This window comes from Periophthalmus magnuspinnatus, chromosome 9, assembly GCF_009829125.3.
Source record: "Periophthalmus magnuspinnatus isolate fPerMag1 chromosome 9, fPerMag1.2.pri, whole genome shotgun sequence".
In the NCBI taxonomy this organism is placed as follows: Eukaryota; Metazoa; Chordata; class Actinopteri; order Gobiiformes; family Gobiidae; genus Periophthalmus; species Periophthalmus magnuspinnatus.
Genome location: NC_047134.1, coordinates 32552948 through 32571892, shown reverse-complemented (window position 1 = coordinate 32571892; position 18945 = coordinate 32552948). Strand labels below are relative to the sequence as shown.

Here is an 18945-nt window from a genome sequence, read left to right as displayed (position 1 = left end):
TAGACTGATTCAGAAAACTGACCAGAACAAACTGTGGATCACAGCACAGATTAGGCAAGTGAGCTCTTTATTGTTAAATTTATTCATCAGGGCACTTTAGAAATTGTTCAATAGTATATTGTAAAAACAAATTTGGTAAATATATTATATATATATATATATATATATATATATATATATATATATATATATATATATATATATATATATATATATATATATATATATATATATATATATATATACACACACACTTATTTAGTAAAAGTGTAATTGTATTTTGTAAAATACAGTACACTAACTATATGGACTACTTATGAGCTCACTTTCTCTTAGAGCCAATATACTGACGATTTATAAACCATCTCAGCTGGATGAAGTAATCCTTTTTATTCATAACGTAATGCTTGTACTGAGCAAGATTAAAGGGTTCATGAACAGATCTGATGGCCTACATTTTAAAGCAGATAATCTAAGTGTAATGTTCTGCCCCACTGCACTAGAGTACACTAAAATCAGTGTATAAATGATGAATATGTTTGTATGATCTCTGCACCATATTTGAGTTACATGAGTGATTAACTGTATAGTATGAACTGTGTTTCATCTCCTGTACTCGATAAAGTGAAAAAAACATGACAATGTTCTGCTTTAAGTACAATAAAAATAAATAAACTACAGCAATTGATTGTAATATTAAGAGTAATTTTACTGTAATTTGCATTACGGCACTACTGTAATATATTACGGTATCATTACTGTAATAATCACAGTAACTTACTGTAAGTTACTGTAATTATTACAGTACTAGTACGTTTATACTGTATATGTTCAAAGGACACTGTAGTACTCTAAAGTCCATCTACAGTATCACTATTGTATCACTAGACTACAGTAAGTTACTGTACAAAAGGATTACAGTTAGTGATATTGTATGTTCAATGGACAGTATCAATCAATGTACTGTAGACCCATTTTACAGTCATTTATTACTTTAAAGTGGGTGTACAGTATCACTACAGTATCACTACAGTATCACTACAGTATCACTACCGTATCACTACAGTATCACTGCAGTATCACTACAGTATCACTGCAGTATCACTACCGTATCATTACGCTACAGTAACTTACTGGCATCAGCTGCCAGTAACTTACTGTAATATCGACAGCAAACTTTTTACAGTGCAGGAAATGGAGGACATGTAAGTGTGGTTCTGGTTTCCTTCTGCTCTGACTGACAGAACGTACAGGCTAGAATCTATAAGGGGAGTCGGCCATGACAGCTGCCTTGGCATTACACAAGATTTACTGTACCATCAGTGTACAGTATGGTTGAAGGAGCTGCATCTGAAAATGTGACGAATATAAAATACCAGTCAAAATGTTTATCCTTTATTTACATTGTAGATTGTCACGGGGCATCAAAACTATGAATAGACACATATGGATATATGAATGTAGTAAACAAAAATGAACTCAAAATAACTTAAAACATGTTATAGATTTTTTTTTTTCTTTTTTAAATAGCCATCCTTTGCTTTGAACCCTGGTTTGCACTTTTGGCATTTCTTGCCTCTGACAAAGCACAGCTGTGAAATGAAAACCATTTCAGGACATATTATCATGAAGCTCATTGAGAGAAGGTTAAGGACAGGGCAGTCGACAAAAAGGAAAAGGTGACTGGTTTGAGCTACCTTTATATGTCTTACTACCTCATGGCTCATGTTGTTTAATTTAATACTATTAGTTGAATAAAGCCAGCAGCAATTTTAAACTAAGTTGTTTTTGTCTCCTAAATTAAATAGTAAAAAATCAAATTTACTTAAAGGCGCACTGGTTTCCAAAGAGATGTTTACCTGGAATGTTCCACTGTAGAGCATTAAACCTATATATTGTTTGTTTATATTATTTGTTTAGTTGCAAAAAAAAAATCTTAAAGCAAATGCATTCTTTATAGGAATGGGGTTGCATCTCTGCAGATCTGACTTGTACTGTGGCCTGGTCTCCATGGAGATCCCTTTAATACAATACTACAGAAGCAATAACATCCTCACAAGCACAAGGTGATGGACGCTCTAAAAGCCCAGAGAAAATTACACAGTAGACACTAGCCAGGAATTATGACTAAACATGGACTGACTTTTGCACACACAGTTAAGTCCAGTGACCTTAGCCCTGGAGAGATGAGTGTGTTCTGGACCAGTGGATATGGGGCATTTAAGTGTCAGAAGTAGCGAGGGGGATTGTTTGGCCATTAACAACAAGAGAGTTTCCCAAAGAGTGGTCAACGTACCTCCACTAAGTCACAGTCAGTAGGCCACCTCACCCCATATAACATATCAAATTTTGAATTTGAACTTTACACTTCCTCCTGATATATCCCCCACTAAGAGGATGAAGTCTAACCTGGCCAGAAGATGAACACAAATGAGAATTTGCACCAGCTCCTGGTGTTGTGATTGGGCCCAAGCCACCACTGGTTCAGACAAGTGATGGGACATAAAAAAGGTTTTGTGATAATTGCCAACAAAGATAATCGCCATTACATCACATGTGCAGAACAAACACTTGTCCATGATGTTTTCTTCTAGATCAGGGGTGCTCAGACTTTTTCAGTATGTGAGCTACTTTTAAAATGATCGTGTCTGAAAGATCTGCCACCTAATACAAAAATGTTAAACATATATTTATTTGTAAATGTATTATGAATTCTTACATGTACAGTGCATTTTGATGTACTTTGCACAACGTCATGAGATAATACTGCACAACACAATTGAACTTCTTACATGTTCATAATTACTTGAATGATGATTACTGCTCTGACACTGAATAGAATCAGTGAGGGATGCATAGTTCGGGCAGTAGCTTCTGACAGCCAGGAGTAAAATTGCATTTTTCGTTTGAAAGTGATAACAGAGCTAATCATGTTGATTACGGTAATTTTTTATAGCCATAAAAATCATGTTAAACGAAGTATCAGAATTTACTGCATTTTTTCACACAACTACTTCTATTTTACACATCCATCCATATTTTTTTCTTTTACGCATCGAATAAATGAGTGTGAAAATCCCCGCAGCCTCGCGCTCTCATTCGTCGCCTTCGAGGGACAACAGAGGCAGATTACTGTAATGATGGTAAAATATTTAGATAGCCCCGTGTCTCCGCTTTGAGACGCCGTGTGAATTTGAATAAGAGCACGACTAGTTGCGGAGTTACGCTGCTGGAAAGTCCACAACCGCACTCTATCGGCGACGATAGTTTAACCCTATAGCGTCGGATCCTAACTCACGCTGGTTTATGCAGCGTCCATGATGTGACCTAGAGTCAGGTGTAATCTGACTGTTGTCCTGTATATTAGTCATGTGATTGGATGGATGACGGGACGTGATCTACCCAAAATGTCTTCGCGATCGACTGGTAGATCGCGATCGACGTAATGAACACCCCTGTTCTAGATCATTGTTGTTTTTCACTTTTAACAAAGTACATTAGCTAAGGCAAGGCAAGTTTATTTGTATAGTACAATTCATACGCAAAGTAATTCAAAGTGCTTTATAGAATAAGAAAAACACAAATAAAAGCATACATAATTACAAATTATCATTATTATGACAGCTGTTTAAATGTTGAACTTATTCATAATATAAAATTTAAATTTTAATTATTTATATCATAACATTTTTAAACTGTCAGCAACTTTAATAATTATCGTGGTATAATCGTTAATCACAATTATTTTGGCCATGATAATCATAACACCAAATTTCAATATCGTCCAATGCCTAGTTCAGACCAATCACAGGCATTGTGGTTTGGGTAGAAGCAAATGTAAAGCTTCCCAAGTAACCAAAACAAATATGGCAACCTTTTAGCGTCAATATGGATTTTTAATTTTTTTGAAATACTTGCAGAGAGAAGTGCTTTGCGCTTTTGTGGACAGGGAAGATGTCTGTGCTTTTCTCTTAACTGGATATATCAAAAGTTTGATGTTTAAGCTTTTTCAGCGGTTGTAACGCTTCAACAAAATGACGTCGCAGCTTTTCCTGAGTGATTTCAGCAAGAGCCGATCCAGATTGATAATGATATGAAACCATACTTCAGAGAGTCTGTGTTGTTCATCTGTAAGTGGCCAAAATGTTACTGTTAATTTTGGTTTGTACTTGGACTAGCATCTTGTCTTTAATGTTCCTCTGTGCATCTCTCCACGGCAGCAGTGTAAATAATTCAGAGTCCTCAGTAAAGCGGGTTCTATTCTGGTCCAGACTTAGAGATGGGCCAAATCACTGAGACATCTCAAAGTGCAATGGTGGGCCAAGATGGACTGGTTTAACCCTGGTTTGGGTCTGGTTTAGTCCTGGTTAAGTTGTAGTTCAGTAATGGTTCAATCCTGATTCTGAGCCCTGGTTCATTCCTGGTTCTCGTCTAGTTGAGTGCTGGTCCAGTCCTGGCTTAGTACGGGTTAATTCCTGGTTCAGTGTTGGTCCAGTCCTGTTTCAATGCTGGTTCAGTCCTGCTCATGCCTGGTTTAGTTCTGATTCAGTCCTAGTCCAGTCCTGCTCCTGTCCAGATCGAGTCCTGGTTCAATCTCGGTTCAGTCCTGGTCCAGCCCTGATACAATTCTGGTTCAGTCCTGGTTCAGTCCTGGTTCGGTCCTTGGTCATTGCTGGTTCAGTGCTGGTTCAGTGCTGGCAGTCTCGAGTCCCCGTTTTAATCCCTGCTCCCTGGATGACGTCCTCAGATTAAGCATGTAGGATGAGTAATCTGTGAAACATCTGCCTCAGAGCAACGTCACTGGACTAGACTTCAGACACTTCATTTATAATTTATTACTGAAAATCTTTTTGCGTTGGGCCAGAAAGAAAGACATTTTTAAAAGTTCAATATTGTATCATTTATTAATATTGGATTTTGCAGTACTAATCTAAGACTATTAGGCTAAAATTGGAAAGTGCCAGAGAAAAACCAGAGCTGTGCATAGAGAGGTACAAGATGAATTGGAGTTGAATCAAAATTAGCTTTGGAAGGCCCGCTGCAGGTATTTCAGTTATATTAAATTCTTTGCTAAGATTTTTCTCTCTGTGTCTTCATGATATTTTAAAGGGCCCATATTACAATGTTTTCTGATCTATGTTATAATGTTTCCTCATCAAAATGTTTAGCACACATTTTGAGCATTGGAGATGTAGACAAACTAATAAAGGATTACTCAAATTACTCAAAATGAGGTATTATAGGTATTTCAGTAATATTAGGTTCTTATATTATTCATATATCAGGTGCAACCCATGTGTCCAGTGGGATTTTAATATAAAACTTGCTAATTATGTAGTTTAGATTTATGTTCTGAAATGAGTGGGATTCCTGTAGACATTTAAATGGTAGTATTTCTTCTAATATTGTCTTCTCTCAAAATATTGATTCTCTTGGCTGTGACCTGAATCCTGTTACAAAACACAATTACAATACAAGCAAAGTAACAATTCAGTCTTTTTCAGAAATTATCCAATCTCTGCAAAAACCTGAATAAAACCTTAAAGGCAGTGTATATAGGATGTACTAGGGTTGTCAAAAGTATCAAAAATCAGAGCAGCCTACTTATCGATACTGAAACTTATATCGAAACTAGATACTCATTTGAGCAAGTATTGATACTGCAAAAAAAATCACAGAAGAAAATGTGAGCTTTCCTGAACAGTTTTAGTGTCATTTTGAAATTTTAGTATCGTGACAACACTAGGATGCACTATTGTTTAAAAAAGGTACTACAATCAAAACTGAACCTGTGATGCCAGTGTCTTAACCTGCAGATTGAGGACACATACAAGCTTATCCCATCCTCAGTATTTGGACAGGCCATGTCACTCACTGAGCTGCAGAGGCTGCACTAGCTCTGATTCATGATTGGCTGCAGGTGTTGGGGTTTAGGTAGTGACAATGTTCCCTCTAATTTTTCACGAGTCTGAGCAAACTCCCTGAGCGCTCCCATGGACCAGTGTGAGCGACATCAGACGTGCGCACTGTGGTTATCGGACGTGCGCACTGTGGTCATGCTGCATCACATCCATCCAAGTTAAATGGTTTATTAAAAGAATCAAATCACCACATTTACATTTCTGTTATAAGACTTTTAATTAAGTGCTTTAGCCACTTATACAATGAAAATGACAAAAATCTTGCTCATGACCTGTGTAGTATGTTAATGCTATTAGAAGTATAAATATTGAATTTTAACTATGGCAAAACATGAACATCCAACCAAACCAAGACAACTGTAAACTCCAATGTTGAAAACACACTTAACATTTTTACGATAAAGCTCTGACTTGTATTATGAGTATAATCCGTTGTGTGAAGCTTTTGCTGTGACTGAGTGAGTTTGTCCTACTGTGTCTGGGAGACAGTCCGGTGACTCTTTTTCAGTAAATGACACGATCATTTGATTTTTACAACTCAAACTAGTGACAGTCAATGACCAACACACACTGAGAGGAATCTGTATCTGCAGCTGCTCTATTACTGTACATTTATATAACATATCAAAACACAATATATAATGTGTATTTGTATTATAAAATATATTCAAAACAAGTGGTATGGGTCAAAATAAATATATATTTACAAACCACACACTGCAAACAGTGAAGAAACACACACACACTTCAAAATGTAAACAAACACACACTGCACATGATTGTACAGTGACAGTCTGTGACAGAGGCTCAGAGGTCAGAGGAGGATCGAGTCCCGCTCGGACCAACTTCTGTCATTGTGTCCTTAGGCAAGACACTTTGGCATTAGATAACGCTAATGATTACGCGTGATATATTTGACCCACAATTAAGTCAATAGCAGAATAAACCACACTCACCGATCAGGAACAGCATCCAGTCCATCAGCACATCAGGTCCTCTGCTCCTCAGTCCATCATGATCTTCACTCGGCTCCACGAACCGCTCCGGGTCCAGATGCCTCTAGTTTAACTTGTACAAACATCCACAGTGTCCTCGGTCGCGTACTTCCTTTGTTTTGTCCATTTCGTCATGTTTAAAACGCAAAACTGCCACAAAACAGTGCGCCAGAGCGCGGGCCGTCGGAACGTTAAGGGGATACATACTTAGCATACTTAGCATACTTAGCATACTTAGCATCATTAGCATCATTAGCATCATTAGCGAGTCTTCACTCCACATCGGCTAAAACTCTGGTAGCGGCGCATGAGGACATGAGGACATAAGGACATGTGGACGCCTGTCAATGACGTGGATAAGCTGCGCAAACACGTCTGTGAATCACATAATTGTCTGGAGCAGCTCGTCCCCGGTCACACTCACTGACTCACATTGAAAAATAGCGCAGAATGAATTGTTGTGTGTTTACTTTATTTTCAATTCCGGTTTGATTTTTTTGTGCGCAGCGCAGATTTTCTGTGCGCGGAGACCGTGTCAGCAGTGCGCAATTGCGCACGCGCGCAGTTTAGAGGGAACAGTGGGTAGTGACCATTCAGATCAGAGAGGCATTTGAGTTAATTCGGCTTTATTTTATACAAACGACTTCCACATTGTGTCCACTGTTTTTATAATAAGAATAAATAATCTTTACAATGGTTCTGAAGTCAGTATTTGATTTGAACATGTTTACTTCATGTTTACTTCACACTGATACGTCACGTTTATGAAATAGTATCTTATATACTTCAACTAAACAAAATCTGGTTCAAACCTATAATAAGACTAAAACAAAACTACAATCAATACATTGTATGTTTAGCATTTCCAGTGTACTGTCTGAGCTGCGCAGTCTGCAGTCACACGTCTGGAGCCCCCTGCGTCGCCCCAAGGCAGGATTCCACACATTGTGACTGTTTAAAGAGGGACGCCTCCAGAGCCCCCCCAGCCACACATCAATACTATTACATACACAGAGAGAACGCTCGAGAGACAGCTACACCCAGAAGTGAGGAGGAGGAAGCGATCTGCACAGTTTAAATTAGGCCCGACTAAATCTGGGCCAACAGCCTGTGTCAAATGTGTCCAGCACACAGACCTGGAGGAGGCAAAGTGCGGTTAAGCAACTGTTTAGTCCTGGTTTAATCCTGGGTTAGACCTGGTTTAGACCTGGTTTAATCCTGGATTAGACCTGGTTTAATCCTGGATTAGACCTGGTTTAGACTTGGTTTAATCCAGGATTAAACCTGGTTTAGTCCTGGTTTAGATCTGGTTTAATCCTGATTTAGATCTGTTTTGGTCCTGGTTTACACCTGGTTTAGACCTGATTTGGACTAGGTTTTGACCTGGCTTAGTCCTGATTTAGTCCAAAATGTAGTCTTTAATTTAGTGAGTTACTCACTGATTGGGTCCTATAGACCCTGGTTTAGACCTGGTTTAGTCCTGGTTTTGTTTGGGTTTTTTTTTGTTTTTTGTTTTGTTTTGCTTGCTTAAGTCCAGGTTTAGTCGGTGGTTAAGTTTTGGTTCAGTCCTAGTTCTGATTTAATCTAAATTTTAGTCCTAAATTTAATCTAAACTTCAGTCCTGATTTATTTCTGGTATAAACCTGGTTTCGTCTCTGGTTTAGCCCTTGTTAAATCCTGGTTTAGTCTGTGTTTTAGTCCTGGTTTAGTCTGTGGTTTAATCCTGGTTTAAAACAAGGTTTAGTCCTAGTTTATTCCTGGTAAAGAAGACCTGGTTTGGCCCCAGTATATTCCCATTTTCCAGGCTGATTGGGTCCTATAATCCCTGCTTTAGTGCTGGTTAAATTCTGGTTTAGTCCTCATTGCATTTTAGTTTTGCTTTAGGATTAAAGCAGAGGATTAAACGTTCTGTTCTTGCATCAGTCCTAATATTACATAACCCTTTAATTGTGTAGTTGCAGTTATAAAGTGCTGAGTCAGATGAGAGGATGCTCTGGATTACAGGAGCCTCAGGTGGACTTTAAACGCCTCACAGTTAGGTCCCTGTACTCGGCTCACATCACAGGACAGCTTTAATTAGGACTTAAAGCAGGTCTAGACTTCAATTCCCATGAGCCTTATCTTCAGGTCAGAAAGCCTTTGATGGTGTTAATACGATGAGTTAAAAGTTAAAAGTCTACACTAACAAACAAAGAAACAAAGAATAAACATCATATAAAACGAAATACTTTGGGTACTATGGTGTATATGTTATACTAATGTTATAACAATATTAATTAAAAGTATGTGTGAGTGATAATGGCAAAACCGTATATATCAGTAATCATAATTTTTTACATAATTACAATGACTTTTTATAAATTTTGGATATGGATGAAAAGGTTTCATTTGGGATACACTGCACATTTGATTTGATATTTCACAACAGTGTCACAGTAAGTCCACATTTGTACAAGGAGGACGCATTTCACCGCTATCACCAGTGCTGCGAGCTGTATTATCCGATAATCAGGAAGTGTGCTGCTAGCATGCTAATGGTCGCTAACTTTACCGTCACTGTAAACTCCACTCTTAAAGTTGTGAAACTCACTATGGTGAATATTTAGGATGTTCAAAATGCATAAGGTAAGTGAGGGATAAGTTTGCACCATTGTATCAAATAAACAAGTTATTCTTTTTCATGTTTTTAACCCCTTAGAGTTCCAGCCTATTTTTCTTAAAAAAAAATTAAATTGACTCCCAATTCAAACTCAATCTGTGTCTGGATTCTTTGGAGCACAGACAAATGGCTGGGCTCTTTGTGAAGCTGAGGCTCTGTAGTTTTGGCCTGTATCTGATCTATTCTCATTATAAGTGAAACATGCTCTGCCCAGAGGAACATGAGAATTCAAATCCTGCGTCATTTTTTGGTAAATATAAGAAGGTATAGCTGGTGCCTGGAGGGAACGTCCGATAGACAGCAGTTTCAGCGTTTTTGGCAGTTCTTGACAGTTCCCATGTCAAAGCGGAAGCATATCTCACATAAACTGGTCATATTAATTTTTCGTGAATTTTAGGGTAATATTTTTATTTGTAGATTTGAGGTACAAACTGGCTCTGATTCTTCTTCTCAGAATGGTTGATTTGACTGAAAATAAGTGGTTTACAGCTTACTATTAATGTTTTACTTGTCCAGGAGATCGACAGTTCTCTTATATCAGAAGGTGGACAAACAAAAATTAATTACGAAAAGTACAAGGACCCATCTGATTTTTAAGAGATAAGACAGGGCCTTTAATTATTGCCTAAAATAAACCATGCAGGACCCTCATCGCACTAAAGTATTCAAATACACTTTTATGTCTTTCCTTTAAGCTATTATTTAAAGGAAACATTGGTCGATGTGGGAGACTTGGTGTATCTCTAACAACAACCTGTCCCCTCCATTTTGAAATTTTGAAAAGCCCTGTCTCTTCTCTCCCGAACCGTTCCAGATGTTCTTCACTTTGAACTCCACTAAACCTTTATTTGTGCTGAGTGAGTGAGTGTCTGAACACGTCCCACCTGGTCCCCTCCCCCCTACCCCCCCCTTCCTTTCTCTCCGCTCGCGTACCTGTACTACATACCCCTACGAGACAGAATGACACCATAATTACCCATCTTTCTCCCTCTCTGGGCAGGATGTGTTGGGGGCAGAAACATGGCGGTTGTCTATAATTACAGAGCAGTGATGACAAGACGGAAGTGTCTCACCTCTGAGCACTTCTCCAGCATGTAGAAGTGGAGATGTGAGTGCTTTATTTTCTACTGAGGGAGAGAGATTTGGAGATTTGTATAACTAGAAGAATGCAATGTACAAGTCGTAACAAAGGTTTGTACACAACCATAAGCTTTTAACAGCACTTGAATTGATTCGTGATAGAATATTTTCGAATCGTCAATTATCCAGTTGCGAGCAGGGTTAAGCAAAGTTCAGATTAAATTGGTGAATTACAAAATAGGGATGGATCATATGAGTTTTTTGGTGATAGACTGTCCAGCTCTACTCAGAAGTTTGTGGTACACCTGCTATTGTGTCCTTGAGCAAGACATTACAACAACCTGTTTGCCTCCAGTGTGCACGAGCGAGTGAGGGAACTGATTTTGCTCTTTTTTTATTAGCTATTGTGCTTTTGTCTGCTATGTAGTTATATTCCGTGACACCGGTGGATTATTATGTTGCATTTTGGACATTTTAAATTGCAATATTGATGTAAAACAATTTAATAAAAGTAAGAAGTCCATTAAGTTCCCAGTTGGAAAATCGCAGGGCACAATGGGGGCCGTCATTGCAGCAAAGTAAGTGAAGAGCAGTGGGCGTGTACCAGTGGCAGTGAATACAGGTAGTTTGGACCAATGAAATTCTGAGTATAAAGACACACGCACAAATCACTCTAAATAAGACTTTGGGTAGGTAAATGAAAATGGGAAACAATTATAATATGGTCATAACCCCACGTCAATTTCAATAATAGGCATTTAAAGAATCCCGAATTGTGCTATATAAACTCCAATTCAATATATATCACTGTTACAAGTGTCATGTTTCCAATAAAATCTTTCATCTTGAGTAGAGGCCAACTCCCCAAGAATCAATATCAAATCTGGATGAAAGTTTTATGATTTCAACTGAACCAAAAACAACATAGACACAAGGAGGCACTGCTTTGATCGAGAGAATTGAGGTGGACATGATGCCCCCTAGTCACCTCCAGGGGGCAGAAGTGCATTCTCCAGTGCTATATATCAAATTGAAAATCCTGTTTGAGAGAGAAAATGCCATGGGAAAAGGAAAGACGAAGCAAGGACATATTACACATACAAGTAAATAGAGCCACATAATGAGGAGCAGTGTGGTTGCACAGCGGTTAAGACTATATAATCCTCCATATGAGCTTTTCCATGTCTATGCAACCTTATCTGACCTGCATAATAACGCTGTAACAGAAGTCAGTGCCATGAGGATGTTAAATTAGTATTGCTAATGCACAGAGGTAAAAACAGAATCCAGCTATTTAAGAGGGGGTACTGCACTTCTATGGTGTACTAATACTACTAGTACTAACATATTTAGATCACCAAGTTGCCTTTTATTGTTTTGAAAATGCTATAATTGCCCAAAACAACATATTCAACAGCATTTTTACTTTCGCTTAAGAATGGTACACAATCAGCGTACATTCTGCTGATGAACCGCTAATGAGCCTACTGCACATTTGTGAAGTGGTCGTGTGGGAGCATGGGTGACGTAGGCTTTACTGTTAAAAAAAAACATAAAGAGGGATCAAATAGGGTTCAGGACAGATCGCTAAATTACTCAAACATGCATGGATGACATCGAAAACCTCTTCAGGCATATTTTGATGAGGGAAAAATATTATAACATGGTAGAAAACTGCAAAAAGTTAATTTTTAAGTATAAAAGACTAGGGATTCTCCGATATGGATTTTCTTTTTTTCAGCTGATACAATAACCAATGTTTGTGGACGATAACAACTATACTTCAATAACAACTTATTTTATTTCAGATATAATAATTGTTGTACTTTTTATGATGATTAAGTTATCATACACCCACTTTTTTACTGGTATTACTTTTCTATTGTGGTTTGAAACAGAAAAAAACAGTAGCCTCAGTACATTTCTATAAAAGAAAACAGGTAAAAAGCCTATATGAAACAAAAAAAAAAAAAAAAAGATATAAACTAATAATACACAAATTACAAGTCAGTCAGTGAGTAGAATTATATTTTGGCTGTGGAAGAGAAATCATAGGACCAAGCTGCACACTGCACATCGATACTGTGGACAGATACCAGCGATTTCTGTCCAGTTCAATACAAAGTCACAGTTCTGGACCACGGCTTGCTATTGACTGTTTCATTACTATACTAACAATTGTCCAAGCGTTAACGCAGAATTATTGAGCGAGGGTTTGTGAATGTGAAAAAGCAAGTAAAGATGTACCAAAGGTGGAGAAATTCATTTGATACAAAGTGCAACGCGGTTAAAAAAATTCCTTCCACAACAAATCTGCTAATACCCGAAATGCAAATTATTAAAATCCGATATGGAACTACAAGACCAAAGCCAGTATAAAGATCGGGTCAGAAATTTCATCTTCAACAACTGTTCTTCAAATCCAATGTTATTATGTGCACAAATCCGGCTCAGTATGAATTATAAATGAGATTCTTCGTAGCCAATACCTTTCACGCTATCACCTCCGCTAGCTTCTACACACCGGGCTAAAGGTGTGAATAAAACACGAGGCGGACCAGGATCTCAACTCTGGACAACACAACCTAACATGGGAAATACTGAGAGGCAACAAGCAGAAAACAGTCTCTCCAATGTAAACAAACTATTCAAGGTCCTATATACTGCAATGTGTGCAAATTAAAAAAAACCTGTAATTTCATCCACACATATTTGAGTACATATAATTATTAAAGATGTTTCCATCTGCAGTGCCCAAAACACTTGGTATCACTGCATGATGTCATCATGTGGTATTCCAGACGGTCAGGATGTAAAAGTTTAGGATTCTGATCAGTTCTGGAGTAAAAAAAAAAAAAAAATCCTTGAATGCGTAAAAATACCTAACTTAAAGGCCTTGCTCCTGTCTACATCTAATTATAAATCACTTTTGTGCCCAATAATCAGGAAGTGCGCCGTTAGCATGTTGTTGTTAGCCTTACCGTGACAGCACACTTTAAGCTAGTAGCTTTTAATTGACTACAGTAGCTTTATTCGGTATTTAGGCCAATTCCTTTATCAGTGGAATTTGGTTAGGATATCAGAATCAGAAATGAACAGCCTTTAGTTGTTTTTATTTTAGGTTGTATTATGTCAAAAAACAAAGTTAAAAGTTTTTAAACTAGAAATGAGTTAAAAAATATAAGACTTTTATATAGGACGGTACCAACAAATGCTATTTGACATATTTAAAAAATTCACAACAACAAGAAAACATAGACTTTCAAGTTCTGGAATAAAATCTAAAAAACATACTAGATTTGAAATGTGTTTTGTTCACTAAAACCCAGCAATGGCTAAAACAGAAAATGAGGATGAAACTTACAGCATGCAGCACTCCATCGTGGACACAGGCTCCTGCAAAGAGATACACAGTTAGACATGGGTCCTGAAAATGGTGTAATAGAAATACATATGTATACAATATGTATTTCTAACTTAAAAAGTAATGTCCCTGTGTCTCCATGGGGTCTTTTTAACTTTGTAGTTCATACCTCTGAAATGCATGGGATTCTAAATTTAGCGCAAAAGTTTAGAAGTTAACATTCTAAAATAGATGAAAAATTTTAATCAAGGTAAGAGAAGTCTCTTGCCCAAGGACACAACAACAATAATAATAATACAATAATACATGGCACTGGGGATGAAACAATGCAAATATTTCACTCCTCTCAATTTGATTTATTTGTTTTTCTATATATGTCCCTGCAAGGCTACCATAGCAACTTTCTAACAATATTACACATTAAACAACTTTTAAACTCTGAAACTTGGGCTTTTTTGAGCTTATAGTTAGAGCCATTATCTTGAGATTTTTCCTTAATGTCATTTTCCTTAATGTATTTGTATTGATCTGAAATAGTTCTCATTCTAAATTCCTGTGCATCAAAGCAGTATGCGAGTCCATGGAGCTCTTTCTGTTTGTGGCTTTAGGCTGAAAATAACCAGGCTTTATTTAACTGGCTCAGATGAACTTGATCTCATTACGGAGGTGATTCTGATGCAAGTCTATGGACTAAACTGAAACTTCCATATTTGCTGTCCCTTGAAGCAGAAGGTAGAGCAGGAAAATATGACAAAAAGTAAATTTCCTGAACAGTACAGACTTTTAATCATTGCTATATGGGCGACAGATTCCAACTCTCACAAATGAATACTGCCATTGTGTCCTTGGGCAAGACACCTAACCCACCTCGCTCCCATTGTCTGTGTACACTGGCGTATGAATGTGCGTGTGAAGGGGTGAGTGTTTCCTTGATGTAAAGAACATTGAGTGCCTTGAAGGTGGAAAAAGCGCTATATAAAAATGTGGCCATGTTCAATATAAAGGTGTAATAAATAACTTTTGCCACGTTTTCTCTGTTCCGCTGTATAGCATTAATGTATCTACCTTGCCTCTATTGTATCCATCTGCCTAAAGACCTCTCCATTAAAAGACCCAAGCAATTACAATAAGAAATGATTGAATGCCAATTAAAATGTAATGAACTGCACAGCCCTACAAGACCTTATAGTGGACCGCTCAGATGTTAAACCCTATTTCTATATATAGTCCCAATCAAATGTCAGTTGTCTATTTTCTATGGTCTGATGAAGACAGAAAAGCCGTAAATCCCGGAGCATAAAGCTGTCTGTCCCCACCTTCTTGTTTTGGAAACTTTCAAAATCCTCCATCTGTGTGGCTGAGTGGTTCGCCCTCTGGCCCCAAAACAATACCCCAGCTACTCCTACAAGGCAGGAGGGGTCCCATACGAGGCAGAGCAGAGGTCAGTGACGAGTAGGGAGGGGGGGCCTTCAAGGGGGTTTGAGAGCGAAGGAGAAGTGACCATGTTGAACTTTAGTCATTGCCGTGTCATTGATCAAGATTTTAAATACAATCTTAAAAATCTCACCTACCACCGTCTACTTTGCACTAACGTTGAAGAAAAACTGAACAAGATCTGTATTCAACGAAAGAAATTCAATCCATTAGTCAACTAAAAACGGGGCGTGGCAAAACCTCTCTGATTTATTATGTATCTCTACGGTAAATGGTCACATTTTCCACCTTCAAGACGCTCAAAGTGCTTTACATCAGGCAACCACTCACTCATTCACACACACACACACTCATACGCCAGTGTACGCCGACACTGGGGGCGAGGCGGGTGGGCGAAGTGTCTTGCCCGAGGACAGAACAACGGCATTCGTCTGCGGCAGCTGGAATCACGCTGCCAACCTGTGGGATCATGTGGGATGTGATCGTTCGACCGATGATGCTTAAGTCAAGAGCGGGATTCGAACCACCAACCTTCAGTTCTACCTCTATGTATCTCACTGAAATTGTACTAGGAAACTGTATTTATATAAACCTGCCTTTTTTACATATAAATACCATAAAATCCCAAATCTTCCGCTAATTCACTCACTCCTTTCTGCCCAACTTAATCAACTGAATGACTAAAGGACTACAGCGCTATATGGAACAAATACTTGGGTTAAAAGTAGACATTTTGTTGGCATTTTCTGTAAATATGTTAAGGAAGACCAATTAGTTTTTCCATGTTGTTGCTCCTCTCTCTACCTTTTGCACTTGTTGCTGGAGTTATCAGCTCCTATGGGCCTTAGGGGGTACTTCCGGGACATTACAGCAGACCACGCTCAAACACAGAGGAGCGGTGAAGTGGAACTGATTTTATCTTTTAGTGGTACCTCACAATACTGCTGCTCCCACAGGTGATGTAAGAGAGCTGACCTAAAAAAGACTTGCTAAGGCACAAAAAGTTATCTTTCCATCTAAGCAAAACTGCAATGTGTGTCTTTTTTTTATATATTTTTCTGAAATCTGATGTCCCTCTCTTGTATTTATTTAATTAACCTGTACTCCACAACGTGGCTCTATACCATGACCCTTGAAAGTGCATCCTTGAGTCCACTAACTCCTCTCAATCTATTATATCTTGACTAGATGAATGAATATTGCAATAATTAATCACACTGTTATTGTTTTTGTTTATAATGTTTTGAACCTCCTAGTTGGTACATTAACCTACTGTTCTTAGTTTAACTTTTGCCTCCAGTTGCATCGTTTCTCTCCTCTCCTTATGTCTCCTACCTTTCTACACTTGCCTCTCACTCTACACCACGCCAGCATTCGTTGTTCCTTCCATCTCTACTCTTCGCTTCTTAAATCCTACTCTCCTCGTTCCTAGTTCTCTCTTAACTGGAAAAAAAAAGTTGCGGAGCACATTTCCATGCAGTTGCGCGCATTGGTTATGTTGAAAAGTGGACCTAACTGGTGATTTCATGGACAAACTGTAAAATGCAAGAGGCTGTGGAAGGAGTAAAGCGCTAAATCCTACCGTCTATCCCCAGGGAAAGTGCGAGAACCGCGGCCAGAGCGATCACTCCAGTCGGTCCCCTCATGATCCAACGCTTTTCCCTTTTTTAATCCACGTAAATCCAATGTTAGCGAGCGGATATCTGTGTCGATGCGGGGCAAACACAGTGCATTATTAATCCCCCTTGCGTCGGGGAAAAGCTCCGTGGAGGGAACCAGAAGTGTGTCCGGGGGGGGTGCGCAATGCTCCCGTGTGCGCCTGGGAAGCGCCGCGAGACGAATCGGAATGCAGCGCGGGTCGGTAACTTCCACGGAGCTCCCCGAAAAGCAAATTCCTTTAAAACACCGCGGGGAAAAGAGTCTGATCCGATGTTCAGCTCGTGCATGTATAGGAACACCTTGCACGCGCATACGCAAGGTGCACGGTCCAGGGAATAGATCCAAAGAAGAGCGAAAGAAAAGCGACGAGAAGGTGAGAAGAAGAGGAGGAGGAGGAGGAGGAGGAGGAGGAGGGGGTCGCGCCGCTGAACGGGAGCGAAGCGCGGCGCGGAGTGGCGAGTTCGCGGAGAGTTGCTGGTTGTGTAGTAGCTCCGAAGGGGACAGCCCACCTCTCACCGCCCCTCTAGGCTCCCTCTCTCTCACCCCCCCTCCACTGACACGGCGGCTTCACCCCCGTCTCACCCACTAATGGCTCTTGACGCGTCCCGATCCAAGTTTATTACCGAGCCAATTCAGCGCAGCGAGTGTGTCCAAGCGGAGCCAGTTCATTTGTGCCATTTGCCATTAAACGAGAACGAAATGGGCAGAATTAAGCTCTAAACTTGGAATCAGATATCACTAGCGCAGGCTTTGTTTCAGTCATGAAAATGTGGGCTATAGAAACTACTTATTCTAACTTATTGCTTTCCATGCATAAATTTGCCCTGTACACTGCTGGAATAATCTATAGTTTTCATGCAAAATAAGTAATTAATTTCACCAAACGTCTATTGTAAGACATGCTGTAACTAATGTTGAGCAAAGTACATTTGAAGGCTGCGGGTTTAATGCCTGACACAGCTGGCTGATGTGTCCTTGGGCAAGACACTTCTCTGTATTGTCTATACTTATGTGTTCATTAACTGAAGAGTAAACAAGTGAGTGTTTGTGTGGTATTGTTTATTACTTTTTTTGTTACTTTTCACCATATTTTTTGTAATGCAGTGGTGCAGTGGGTTTAGTTTGTAGCCTGAAAACCAGAGGGTTGCGCATATTCTTACTGTGTCTCTTGGCAAGAAACATCACAGACACTGCATCTCATCTCTTCTGCCCACCTCTCCCCCTTCGCTCTCTTTCTCCGTCTCTCCCCTGCCCACCCTCTCTCTCTCTTCTCCTCGTCCGTCATCCGTCTCATGTATTCCCCTCTCCTTTGCCTATCTTTCTTCCCTCCTCGTTCTCTCCTCCTCTCTCACCCTTATCTACCTGTCCTCTCTCCTTCTCCCATCCTCTCTCTTCTTCCTCTGTTCCCTCCTCTCTCCTTCTCTTCCCCTGATCTCCTTCCCTTCTTCCCATCTATCTTATCTACCCGTCCTCTCTCTTCTTCCCTCTCTATTGTCTATCTTTCTCACCTCTCCCTCTCTCTCTCACACACACACACACACACACACATCCTCTCTCCTCTCCCTCTCCCACATGTCTCTTTCTCAGTGTTTCTCCTCTCTTTAGCTTCTCTCTCTCACACATTCCCTGTTATTTCCTATTCCCACCCTTCTCTATCTTGCTCACTCTCCCCCCCTTATTCCGATCTTCCTCATGTCTTCGCTCACTCTCCCCCTCGCTCCTCCTCCTCTCGCTCCCTTTTTCCCCTCTCCCACCTATCTTTTTCTCACTCTGTCACCTCTCCTCGGTGGTCTCTCTGGAAAGAAAAGTCACACATGTCCTGTTCTGGAATTC

The 18945-nt window shown here is 39.3% G+C and overlaps 1 protein-coding gene across 1 annotated transcript in view; it reads right to left on the bottom strand.

Annotated features, from left to right (window-relative positions):
* fras1 (Fraser extracellular matrix complex subunit 1) overlaps positions 1 to 17104 on the bottom strand; it is a 263378-nt gene extending 246274 nt beyond the window's left edge. The window contains exons 1-2 of the mRNA XM_055224440.1: positions 17036 to 17104; positions 14020 to 14051 (exon numbers count right to left, since the gene is read on the bottom strand). Of these exons, the coding sequence (XP_055080415.1) occupies positions 14020 to 14051; positions 17036 to 17099 (96 nt within the window). The 5' untranslated portion in view covers positions 17100 to 17104. The remainder of the gene's footprint in view (positions 1 to 14019; positions 14052 to 17035) is intronic.
* Positions 17105 to 18945: the final 1841 nt, after the last annotated feature.